General features: G+C 37.0%; 2 protein-coding genes across 2 annotated transcripts; one reads left to right on the forward strand and one right to left on the reverse strand.

Annotated features, from left to right (window-relative positions):
• Window positions 1–204: 204 nt before the first annotated feature.
• Window positions 205–6,460, reverse strand: LOC137734603 (heme binding protein). Its single transcript, XM_068473842.2, has 9 exons — window positions 6,172–6,460; window positions 4,760–5,016; window positions 4,545–4,612; window positions 2,475–2,541; window positions 2,184–2,338; window positions 1,987–2,057; window positions 1,576–1,644; window positions 1,259–1,359; window positions 205–704 (listed from the first exon to the last, which is right to left on the reverse strand). The coding sequence occupies exons 1-9, from the start codon at window positions 6,347–6,349 to the stop codon at window positions 411–413; spliced, it is 1,260 nt and encodes a 419-aa protein (XP_068329943.2). The 5' UTR covers window positions 6,350–6,460; the 3' UTR covers window positions 205–410.
• Window positions 6,461–10,331: 3,871 nt separating this feature from the next.
• LOC137735362 (DUF946 family protein (DUF946)) lies at window positions 10,332–12,583 on the forward strand. Its single transcript, XM_068474786.2, has 2 exons — window positions 10,332–10,612; window positions 10,914–12,583. The coding sequence occupies exons 1-2, from the start codon at window positions 10,498–10,500 to the stop codon at window positions 12,497–12,499; spliced, it is 1,701 nt and encodes a 566-aa protein (XP_068330887.2). The 5' UTR covers window positions 10,332–10,497; the 3' UTR covers window positions 12,500–12,583.
• The last annotated feature ends 380 nt before the right edge of the window (window positions 12,584–12,963 follow it).

The raw sequence follows: 12,963 nt of genomic DNA on the forward strand, positions 1-12,963 counted from the left end.
ATCCGAATTTCTGTGTTCTCCAAAAAAAAAAACCATTTTTTACTTCTCACACACCTCTTGTTGATTTCTGTCCCTTAATCTTCTTCAATTCATTCGATCCGATGACCGAAAATTAAAAGGATGTGTAAGAAGTAAAAAAGGATGTGTGTATACCACACCCCAAAAAAAAAATGGAACATATATTATTAACAATGAACCACACAATGAGTAAAGGGGACACAGTTCCAATAGCAAGGAATTGACCAAAGAAGAAAATCCAGTAGCAATGTTGAAGTAAGCTGACAAATGACTAAACATAACCTTACTAAGTAGGATCGGCTATATGAATCCTAGAACGCCGTTCAGTTTTGAATTAAAAAATAATCCAGAATGACATGTAGTTGAGAAGAATCCCACACCTAGAATGCTATTTAAAGATTTTCCATGGGAGTGAACTGAAAAGTTTTGGGTTTCACGACCCAATACCCAATAAAGACAGAAGCACACAACGAGATTACTGATAAGAGAAGGGCAAAAACACTGGCAGCATTAACCGAGCTACTTGGTCTTGCTGTGGTCAGCAGAGAACTTCTTGAAGAGATATCTAAGGGAACCCAGTCACAGCTAATAGAATAGTGTCCAGAGCCACGCCACGGTTTTTTATCAACTGGATACCAGAATGCAACTGACATCTTACTTGATCCTCCAATTGTGAATTGAACGTCCTGCAAGAGCGAACACAATAAAAACTTGTTTAACAGAGACCTATTACACTTTGAAATTGCCTATGGAATCTATAAATATAAATATGTATATAGATATAGACCAATAATAACATTATTTCAACTATGTAATATTTCTAGTCTCAAGTTACATAAGATGGATGTGCAAACAAATTTCAAATTGAAGTTTTAAAGGAGGATCAACAGTATTGTCAGTAATCAATCGAAAAAGACCTTTTGTACAGTATGTTTTGACAGCATGTAAATATTCTAAGAGATAGTTATAGCTTAAATTGCCAAATAAAGTTTGTAAGTAAAATAACAAAGGAGAACCAAAAAACAAAGCAAAGGAAAGGATCATTACATGATTGCAACAATCTTGTCCTAGGGATATAAACGAATTTTCCACTAGCAAGAATGCTAAGTAGTGTTTGTCCATAATCCTCTTTGTTCAACAATGAGCAACTTTCATAACACATGCTACAAGGTGTACCAAAATTTAATAGGGAAAAGAACTAAATTCCAGGTCGCTAGAAATTTAAAAGCATCAAGTGAACCTGTTGGAGACGATCCATAGTTCTCAGAGGCCTTGAGAATTCAAAATAAAATGTGCCCTTTTGAGCATCTGATGAATACGGGCTATCTTCCTCCACAAAACCTGTAACAGTAAACAAAAAAAAAAGTGTAACATTGAGGGGAAAAAACATATCTTTGGGTTTAAGGAGGGTTGAGTAGGTAATTCAAGCTCATGTCACATTCATGGACCTTTCCAGCGGTGGACCATTAACACAAAGTTATACATTTCTCTTCTCAAAGTGCAACATATACAGTTACATCCATCATTATATAATATTTAGATGATATACCAATTTACCTGAGTGAACATTCAAGCTACTGTGCCACCAAGCACCTTTCCAATCATTTTGTGCACTAGAATCATTTGCTGAAAATGGGAAAAGATAAATTAAATGATTTGATCACTGAAACTTAAGCAGCTTTCTGCACGTGGGGGGAAGAGGGGTTCAGAAGATAATAGTTAACTGTTGCTAGGTAGGCCAGAGATACTCAAGATAATGAATGAGATCACTTTTTAAAATAAACCAAACTTACGAGATTATCATCTTTGACATTGAAATATCATTTCAAAAACTTAATGCGCCTTAATGACTTCCTAACTCTTGTAGCAACTTTCCCTAGTCCCTTTTTTCTATCATTATGTAGGTTTTCATGCCCATTAAGAAAAATAGATTGAAGTAGTAGTCGGATAAATAACTCCCAAAAATACCTGAAGAACCAATTCCATCTAGGTATCTACAATGCGGATTCCATGCATAAAGATCAACCAAATGACCAAACCTGTTGAAACAAAGATAAATAGAAATACAATAAAATGGAGTTTAGAAATGATAAAACAGAATCCATTTTCCCAAACAAGTGGATCATTGCAATAAATTCAAGAGAATGAGTTGTACTAGAACGCACCTGTCACCGCCATTTCCATTGCTGTTGTCTATAGGGTTTCCACCATAGAGCCGTCCAGGAATAGCATTTCCAATTGAGAAGTGCATAATGTCAACTTCATGACCTTTGCAGGTCTTGTTTGTGCAAGAGTCAACTCCTTCCTTGCAGCCACCCATCTAACAACACAAAAATCCATTTGGCTTGAATTCCCGACCGAGTAGAAAGGGATGGCCAGTATTGTATAAGTTGATAGAAAAATAGAAGTATATCCATATTCCATTGTTGGTTCAACAGGCCAGTGGAGTAACTTACGCTATGATAAGTTGCATCTCTGCCAATTTGAAACATGAGGGCAACAGATGGGCATTTATTGTTGTCCCTAAATCAAAGAAAAACAAATCTCAAAAAGTGTCTTGCTAAGAAAAAAAGGCATGAAATAATTAACTGGTAATGCAATCCAAGAAATCATGCACTTAGACATAATCAATTCAACCAACACGTCGTCAAAAGTAGAAACTTACCAGACAATGACGACTAACATAATCTTCAAAGAATATATGAGGGTAAAAACAACAGTAATTGTAAAACAAAACAAAAAAAGTAGAAGAAATCGCAACTCTTGCCACCAATACTGAATAATAAAAAGGTTTAAACATGCAATTTTAAAATGAAAATTGGATTCAGTAAGTTTTATTAAATTAAAAAATTATAACCAAATCAAAGTTCAAATAAAACTGAAACTTAGTAAAACTAAGTCTGGATAACTACGCAACCTTTTGGGGTGATTCCAAATTGGTCCTAACCTTTTAAAACATTCCAAATAACTACCTAAAGTTTTGAAAAATGGACATCTGTTAGGTTCACTACCGTTGAGCGATGACGTGGTCAAATATGAAGCGTGTTTGAACTCTCAACTCATCTATGGTGCTTTGAATCTCCAAATAAACGCAATTTAGCTAAACAAATTTAAGGTTAAACTTGGCTAAAAGGGATCGATTTGGGGATTATAGCACTAAAGATGGCGATTGGTGAGAACCTACTTTAGTATATGTCCACCTCAACATTGAATTCTAGTAACGTCATAGCTTAATGTTAGTAAGTTCTTGACTTAACATCGGTGACCTAATATATGTATAACTTTCAAAATGTTAAAATGTTAAAATGATAAGTAGTTATTTGGAATGTTTTAAAATTTTGACACTACTTTGGAATCGCCCTAAAAGTTTGGGTAGTTATTCGTACTTAACCCTAAAATTTGACCACAAAGATATGAAATATTCATCCAGTAGATAAAACTTACCCCTTAGAGTAAGCGTACGTTAGGATTTTTGGCTAGTCAAATATGTCCTAGTCGGTTGGGTTTGTTTTAGGAAAATTACAGGTATACCGACTCTTGTCCTAGAGGGATTAGGAAAGTTCAGTTTTCCTTATTCAATTTAGGTTTGGATTTCTAGAAGTCTATTTGGATTTGGATAAGTGTAATTTCCTAATCCACTTAGAAATAGGAATTCAATCAGCCTTGGGAGATGTAAGCTGACCCTGTGCCTATAAATAGGGTGAGGCAAGGCTTAATTTTGAGAGAGAGAAAATAGCCAGAGACAGCCGAGAGTTTTGAGATTAGTTCTAGGGTTTGCAAAAGTTTTGTAATCTCTATTATTAATCAAAGGAGCGGTGATTTCTCTACCTAGAGAAATCACAACTGGAGGTAGGCAAAAGTTCTGCCGAACCAATATAATTCTTGTGTGTTTCTAGTTTAGTCTATTGACGTTGGTTACATTAGAGAACAAGGTCTAGTGGGCGTGTTTTTCAACAGCGTAGTCCCCAACAATTTAGTAAAAATAAGTCTGGATAACTACGCAACCTTTTGGGGTGATTCCAAATTGGTCCTAACCTTTTAAAACATTCCAAATAACTACCTAAAGTTTTGAAAATGGACATCCGTTAGGTTCACTACCATAACCGTTAAGCGATGACGTGGTCAAATATGAAGCGTGTTTGAACTCTCAAGTCATCTATGGTGCTTTGAATCTCCAAATAAACGCAATTTAGCTAAGCAAATTTACAGTTTAACTTGGCTAAAAGGGGTCGATTTGGGGATTATAGCACTAAAGATGGCAACTGGTGAAAACCTACCTTAGTATATGTCCACCTCAACATGGAATTCTAGTAAAGTCATAGCTTAATGTTAGTAAGTTCTTGAATTAACATCGGTGACCTAACATATGTATAACTTTCAAAATGTTAAAATGTTGAGTAGTTATTTGGAATGTTTTAAAAATTTGACACTACTTTGGAATCGCCCTAAAAGTTTGGGTAGTTATTCGTACTTAACCCTAAAATTTGACCACAAGGATATGAAATATTCATACATATAAAACTTACCCCTTAGAGTAAGCGTAGTCCCCATCAACTTGAACCATGAAGAAGGCATCACGGCCATCATGCAAAGCCTGCAATAAACTCATTTCTAATTGTGCATCAAAATATAAGAAAAACAAAACTCAAATACATCATACATAGACACACAAAAACAAAATCAACCAAGATTATTTAGGATTGTTTTAAGATTTTTAAAATCACAGTAACAATACGAGTACCTTAACAGTCATCTTTCCACCTTTGTACTCGTTTTCAGCATCTGGGTCAAGAGCAGGGAGGAGGGAGAACTCGAACCCATCGATATCCTTCCAGTCGTCGGCATGACCATCCAGAGTGATAAGGCCCGATCCGAACTCGGCCTGGACCCGGATCTCAGATTCCGACTCGCAGCTCCATTCCCCCGACTCGGTGTGAGAATTGGCCTGTCGTATCAGCAACACGCAGTATGCTAGTACCACCACCACTAATCGAAGCACTGCACACAATAATTTGATGGATATGCATCCCATGAAAACTTATTGGTTCTCGCTCCTGACTTTTCTATACTGTTTTTCTTTCAAATAAAAATTAAAAGAATTAAACTGGTTTCACAAAAAATATAACCTCAAATCTTCTGTACCTAGGGTCCCCGTACCAAAAATTTTACACCAATAATATTTGGACACATGTACATTATTGGTTTCCTTAACCCTTGATTCCACAGTAGAGAAATTTAAGAATGCATAGAAAAACAGACTATTGTAAAACAATGATAAATTAGGGTTTAGGGTATGTATTAGTTCCAAACAATAAATTGAAACTTGACCTTCTATGTTCTTATAAGAAACAATGAGGACTCCAATATCTGAGCTACTTTGAAGTTTCAAAACTCCAAGGGTTAAAAGTCAGGGGCAGTTGGATCCTAATACAAAAGTTTAAGATGCCATTAGATATCGATCTTAGTCCAACTCCCTTTAAATTTTTTAGCTATGTAAGATTCATTATCTACTAGTGCCTATATCGGTGCCCCCTTGAGGTAAATAATGGAAACAAGTCCAAACTCTAAAGTTTTACACATTCTTTACTCTATTTTGGATGTTTAAATACCTTAAATCTACCCAATATCTAGGGAAAAAAAAAAAAAAAAGTTACGCCCATATTTGGTGCCTAGAAATAAATACAGTTGAAAGAAGTAATAGAACCTAATCATTAAGGAAAGTTATCCCTTCCAATCACCACTTCATCTAATTTTCTTCAAATCCATTTACAACTTCAACATGAACAACCACAACAACAGTTGATGCGAGTTTGCATCTGAGGACAGAAAGTACTGGAATTTCATGCAACTACAAAGATCTCGTTAAAATGGAAATTAGGGGTTTCAATACTAACTTAAACACGGAATAACATGTAAATCAAACCAACGAATGTATACTTTTTGGATCTATAAATTTTAATGATAATCCAAGTCCACTAAATTTTTTTTATTGCAAAAATGGTTGGGACGCCCAACAACGGAAGATTAGAAGGAATTTGGCAACGGAGTGGATACAATACATGAACAAGGAAATGGGTAGTGAAAACCATAACAAATATTCACACAACAAGAATATAATCTATGAAAAAATTGAAAGCAAGAGGAGAGACGGACCTTTGAGGTCCAGAGAGCCGTGTGAAATTACACCTGAGCCGAAAAAGGCCGCAGTAGCTTTTGGGTGAGCGGCCGAATGGGATTTTTTCTTCTTAGAGGTACCACCAATGCTAGTGCTTTTCCTTTGCCTGTAAAAACTCTTCATATTCTCTACTTTTGGATTTGATTTTGATGCCATCCCAAACCACTAATCGAAGCACTGCACACAATTTGACGGATATGTATCCCGTGAAAACTCATTGGTTCCAGCTGTTGACTTTTCTATACTTTCTCTCAACTTTCATTTCTTGATTAAAAATTCATGGTTACTGGTCATTTAAATAATTCAAACGTCTAGCTATAGTCATTTTCGTCAATTCCATTAAAATTTTTGTCAAATGAGTCACGTGTCATGCACATAAGGTTGAATCAATAGGCAAATATGAGAAACTAAATGAAAAAGTTGTAGAAATTGTTCCTCAACTTTAACCAAATTGGAGAAATAGTCCCTCAACTTTAACCTGATTGTAGCAATGATTCTTTTAACATTATTCATTTTGACTGAAATTCTGACGAAGTTGACGAAAATAACCATAGTTGCGCGTTTTGAGCTATAATTTCCTCTCTCATCATAATGTCTTTATCTTCACACCCAATTTTCTAAGTACAAATTTATCCATTTGTAAAAGGATAATGCTATGAAGACTAAATTTTTAAACTAAATTTGCAAACCAACTGATATGTCACTAATAAGAAATAAGTACGTTAATCAACACTTTAATAATCCAATCATCAACCACCACATCTTTTGATTTACAAATTTGGTTTAAAAGTTGTGGTATCATCCCTGGTGGAATCTTTGATCGTAAGAATCGATCTTATTCACTAAAAGCGAATGAATTCATGGGACCAACTAGAAAAATAGGAGGCAAGAGCATTCTCCCCAACCGAAAGAGGGAAGGGATGGGCGGTGAACATCCTAAATGAGTATTAGGTTGGAGCAACGCTACACTAGCCAATGAAATTGATGAGTTGAATAAAGGCTCGACCAACTCTTGTGTAGAGATGCAATTAGGGAGATGCGTCCTGGATAGACCTTTTGGTATCGAAAAATCTCTTGAGCAATAAGAATATTCTCACATATATGCCTACCTAATGGAGGCTGATTAACTTCTTCATCAAAGGCCTCAGACGATTCACCACTGGCTTGGTATATATTTGTTAAAAGGTGCAACTAATGGGTCTAAATTGCACTATTGTAAGATGATTCTTTGGGCACTAGGGTAATTGAGGTACAACCAAGGCCAGTTCTTCAAATTTGTAGAAAGCTTGACCATCGATAAAAAGTTTTTAGGGCCGAAGCCAAAAGGAGGTTGACCTGCTTCATTCGCCAAGCAAATGATCTTAGCTTCATGAGAACAACATGCGATCATAGTATAATTCTTCAATAGGAGATTCATAAGCGAATCGCTTTCGTTTCCTCTCGGACTGCCCATTCATGAAGTAAGGTGCATGAGTTCTTTGCACATCGTGAGTAAGAGAGGAATTGATGCTACATCTCTTTAGAGCCCATAAGAGATCCAGGGCTGGTGGCATCCCCTCAGAAGAGCCTATACGACCCCCAATTTAATATACTCTATATATTGATCTTATCTTAAGTGGATCAATCCCTATTCTGTTTCTCTTAGAAGTTGGTTAGCTAATTCTCATTTTGTTCTAGGATTCTTCCTATCCGTAGGTAATTTATGGCACCTGGTAGGGCTTGTGCAGCTATAGCACGATTTGAAAAAGAAAACTCAATTCAAGCATGGGTTTGATTCCCACTCCATGTTTTGAGAAATATTTACTATTTGAAAATAGGAACAAACAGAGTCATTGTCTAAAGAAATGCCTGGAGAAAAGGCAGATGTATAGAACATTTCAACGAAATAGTGGCCCAAGCCTAGACCTCTTGTTTGAAATTGGTTGGTCAAGATGCGCCCAAGGTTTAGATTAAGATAAAGAAGTCGCTAAACGCTGCCCGATTCATGCGAATGCTTCCTCCAACTAAAGAAAAGATCTTGGCGGAATTGCCGCACATGAAATGTCTTCGTAGTTAGCCAGTCCACTAACCCAAACTCAAATCTTGGCCGGAATTGGCCCCATTTTTTAGTTTTAATACATAACTCAATTTTGGGCCAACTGTTGGAGTGTTTTGGGGTGGGAATAGAAGTCAAATTTTCTATTGGTGGCACTATTACTTGTCTACCATCTGATAATTTCTCTAAGGGTGTGCAATGTTTGTGTCAAAAGAGCAAAGCTAAGGCCATCTCCAACCAATTTGGCCAGAGGGTCATAGGGCCAAAATTAACTCGAAATGACACGAAAACCGTCTCCAACCGAGGGTTAGGCCAAAGGGCTTGTGGACCCCACCGGGCCAAAACCACCAAATCAGCCCAGCGGGCTGGCCATCTCCAGCCAGCCCGATGCAACCATTCTGAACTGTTTCATGAACTCAAGCTCAAACAAGTGGAAAATTCAATCAAAAAATCGAGCCAGCCAATCTTAACAAACCATCCAATTGAAATCACAATGTAGTTTACAAAAGGGAAAATTTGAAATAGGTTCAATTTTATAGGCCACCTTTTGAAATAGGTCCAATTTTTAGTTATTTTGAACCCATATCAAAAAATTCCTTTACAAAATTAGGCGTTTTTTATGACATCACAAATCTAATCTATGCTTCAATTTAAATACAAAGAAGATAGATTTCTAAATTTCCAAGAAAAGCACAGAAATTTGGGACATTCAAGAAAAACCCATTAAATTGGAGCATAAATATAGCTTAAATTCAAAAAAATACGAACATGCATGAATAATTAAATTTATCATCTTTCTTGTTGACCAATACAAATCACTAATGTTATTCATCCGCTTAAATTAGAAAAGAAAGCAGACTTTATAAGGGAAGGGATTCCCATTTTTCTAAAAAAATGAGAATTATTTGCGAGACTCACTCAACGTCGAACCTCAACGATCCGAACCATCTATTTTGTAAGACTCGATTCATAGATTTTTTTGCAAAAAATTAATTCAATCTGTAACCATTTGCCTATTTAATTATCACGATGAAATTTCAATTTCTTAGAGAGCAAAGTGTTCATAAATTTCTTTGAACTCAATTAAATGCTTCAAATATTTCTGATTTCGCTAAAATTTTGCAAGGATGATCTATGAGTTGCATCTTAAAAAATAGACAGTTTAGATCGTTAAAGTTTGATGTGGTATAGGCCCCCACAATTAATCTCCATTCCTTTATAAAAAAAAAAAAAAAAAAAAAAAGGGATCCATTCCCTTAAAAGCTTATATTAGAAAGTGTATAAGTTGAAGAAGTTAGTCCATCATAAAATTAATTGGCAATAAAGGTAATGTCAAACTACTTATAAGCACATGCAAGATCTCTCATTTCTTTAATGTGAGATTTATTCTTAACATAATTTTGCAGCCCTTTGATAACTTTTTTATTTTTTATTTAAATGAAATTTTTTTTGGTAACTAGTTTTGGGTTTTTTATAAAAGAAAATGAAAGCTGAAAATTGAAATCCAAATTTTGCACACTCTAAAAGAGTAGTTTTCATTTTTTTAACAGAAATTAGTTACCAAAAATATTTTCAATTTAAAAAAAATGAAAAAAAAAAAAAAATGAAAAAAAAAAAAAAAAAACTTAAAAGGATATGGTTATCAAACGGCATCTTTGTATGTCCAAATAGTGACGAATTTCGGGCTTATATTTCACACGACAAATTCTGAGTTTGATTTCTGATTATGATGAATCACACGATGGTGAGAGAGGCTAAAATTTCTCTGCAAGTCTTCTCAGCCCCTAAAAGGATGGACTGACGTACTGAAGTCACCAGTTAGTCCCCTTTTAAGAAAAAAATATAATAATAAATTCTTCCATCCAAAATTACAATGAGTTGATCGTATCCCTTGAGTATCATCATTATTTGTGGTAGGGTTGGGATGACCATTTTTAATGCCAACGGAGATGAGAAGTTGGAGAGTACACGACAATAGTTTTCCCCTGAGAAAGCAACTTTGGGTGTACAAGACAAGTTGAACGATGTTTAGAAGCATTTATGTAGCCAAAATTGGCTTGCTTGCACGTTACATCCAAGGGAAGGGCCGGCCCTTTTATCCCCATTCTTCTTTGCATCATTTTTACATTCCCCCTTCAATTGAAACAGAATATGCTTCTGGTTCCGTCTGCTGAACTTATTGTGCTTCAAACTTCCATCCCATGAAGATTATCTATATCATTAATTTGTTTATAGACATTTAATCTTAATTTCTTTTAAGACATCAACAATGGGAAATTGCCTTTCCCTATCACCTTCAGCAACGAGTGTTTTCAAGAAAACCAAAGCTTTGCCTATCGAAACCACGTTCAAGCTTCCCTCTCCATTACCTAGCTGGCCTCCTGGTACGTACTTGTTCATCTTTCTAGCTATTTAGACAGTTCTGATATGTGTTGCAATGAGGATTTGCAATCGGTCCTCTCTTCAAATGTATTTGCAGTATAAACTTAATAACCAGTTAAAGCTTGAACCATATATATTATATCTCTATACACACACACACACACACGCCTACGCATTATATATACCTCAAGACTTTGTTGTTGTAATTTCTGAGTTTTATATAATATACTTTCCAGTTGTAATGCCAATTAATCTATATTTACCGGTGTACATGAACATGATATATGGATCATATTTTATTAGGTGATGGGTTCGCAAGTGGAATGATCGATCTGGGAGGATTACTGGTGTGTCAGATATCGTCTTTTAACAAAGTTTGGGCTACTCATGAGGGGGGACCAGGCAACCTTGGGGCAAGCTTCTTCGAACCTTCACCCCTACCCCACGGATTCTACATGCTTGGCTGCTACAGCCAACCCAACAACATACCCCTTTACGGATGGGCCCTTGCTGCTAAACCAACAAAAGACAACGACGATGACCCTTCTTCGCCCTTGCTGCGGCAACCAGTTGATTTCACTCTCATTTGGAGCAGCGAGTTCTTGAACATCAAGAAAGATGGCAATGGCTATGTCTGGTTACCCACAGCCTCAGATGGTTATAAAGCCATAGGCCTAGTTGTCACAAGCTCTCCGGAGAAGCCATCCCTCGATAAAATCAGGTGCGTTCGTTCCAGCCTCACTGACGAGTGCGAGGCCGACTCGTGGATCTGGGGACCAGGTACCGCCAGCGATGCCAATGGATTCAATGTCTTTAGCGTCAGACCCAGCAACAGGGGGACCCAAGCCATGGGTGTCTCCGCTGGCACTTTTATAGCTGCTCAACAAAATGGTGGGTTGTCAACTGTGGCTTGTTTGAAAAACGCCGCCATATCTAATCCCCAAGTATCTATGCCTAACCTAACTCAAATTGAGGCATTACTTGAAGCTTACTCTCCATTTATATACTTCCATCCAGATGAAGTATACCTCCCTTCTTCGGTGGGTTGGTTTTTCACCAATGGGGCCCTTCTGTACAAGAAAGACGATGATTTAAAACCCATTGCGATCGAAGCAACTGGCTCCAACCTTCCCCAAGGTGGCTCAAATGACGGCTCCTATTGGTTGGACCTACCCGTCGACAAAAGCGCCAATGAAAGAGTGAAAAAAGGAGATCTACCCAGCTCTCAGGTTTATGCACATATAAAGCCCATGCTGGGCTCAACATTTACTGACATCGCTATATGGGTGTTCTACCCTTTCAATGGCCCCGCCAGGGCCAAAGTTGAGTTTCTGAATATCTCCCTGGGGAAAATTGGTGAACATGTTGGCGACTGGGAGCACGTGACCCTACGAGTCAGCAATTTTACTGGGGAACTCTGGAAGGTCTACTTCTCGCAGCACAGCGGGGGCATATGGGTGGACGCTTCTGAGCTTGAGTTTCAGAATGGTGGAGGGAACAAAGCCGTGACCTATGCATCTTTGCACGGCCATGCTTTTTATGCCAAGCCAGGACTTGTATTGCAAGGCACTGGAGAAATAGGAATTAGGAATGATGCTGCCAAGAGTAAGATGGTATTGGACACTGGACGAAGCCAGCCTATAATCATTGCAGCTGACTATTTGGGCTCCGCTATATCCGAGCCGCCATGGCTCAACTACTGTCGGGAATGGGGTCCAAAACTTAGTTATGACATTACTGACGAGCTAAAAAAGGTGGAGAAACTTTTGCCCGGAAAGCTCAAATCTGCATTTGAGAAATTCGTAAAGAGTCTACCAAATGAAGTGTTAGGGGAAGAAGGGCCTACTGGTCCCAAGATGAAGAACAACTGGACTGGCGATGAAAAATGAGACTTCAGTTAATTATATATGTTGTATGTATAATTTAAGGGGATTCGTTCTACATGATCAAATGAATTCGTTTGTTGCCTTTCACCAATTAGTCTACTACTAGTTGCAGGAGGAAGGGAGAAAAATCTTAATTAAAACTTTGCGCAGTTGTAGGAGGAAGGGAGAAATCTTAATTAAAACTTGGTGTAGTGGAGAAGGGAGACGCTTTTAATGTGAAAACATTTTTATTTCTACACATATTATAAAAACTATATAACAGTGCATGGCTTTTATAGCCAATACAATACATCATAATTTATTTAGCTAATTAAGAACAACTTTGTAACTGAAACATGTAGAGAAATAACTGACTCTATAGTAATCTCAATCATCACACCTCTAGGACTTCTATCTTTTATTAATCCATATTCGTGACTCTTAACTCAATAGCTGAAATTTGGTTTAGTTCTCCAACACTGGTAAGG

This window comes from Pyrus communis, chromosome 7 (genome assembly GCF_041283825.1).
Source record: "Pyrus communis isolate YQ-2024b chromosome 7, ASM4128382v1, whole genome shotgun sequence".
Lineage (NCBI taxonomy): Eukaryota > Viridiplantae > Streptophyta > Magnoliopsida > Rosales > Rosaceae > Pyrus > Pyrus communis.

Excerpts from the sequence above, each read along its gene's own strand:
- LOC137734603 (XM_068473842.2), bottom strand. The coding sequence starts at position 6,349 with ATGGCATCAAAATCAAATCCAAAAGTAGAGAATATGAAGAGTTTTTAC. Across the intron at positions 2,542-4,544 it reads GACTACGCTTACTCTAAGGG|GGACAACAATAAATGCCCAT; the intron begins GTAAGTTTTATA and ends TCTTTGATTTAG. Across the intron at positions 2,339-2,474 it reads GAGATGCAACTTATCATAGC|ATGGGTGGCTGCAAGGAAGG; the intron begins GTAAGTTACTCC and ends TTGTGTTGTTAG.
- LOC137735362 (XM_068474786.2), top strand. The coding sequence starts at position 10,498 with ATGGGAAATTGCCTTTCCCTATCACCTTCAGCAACGAGTGTTTTCAAG. Across the intron at positions 10,613-10,913 it reads ATTACCTAGCTGGCCTCCTG|GTGATGGGTTCGCAAGTGGA; the intron begins GTACGTACTTGT and ends ATATTTTATTAG.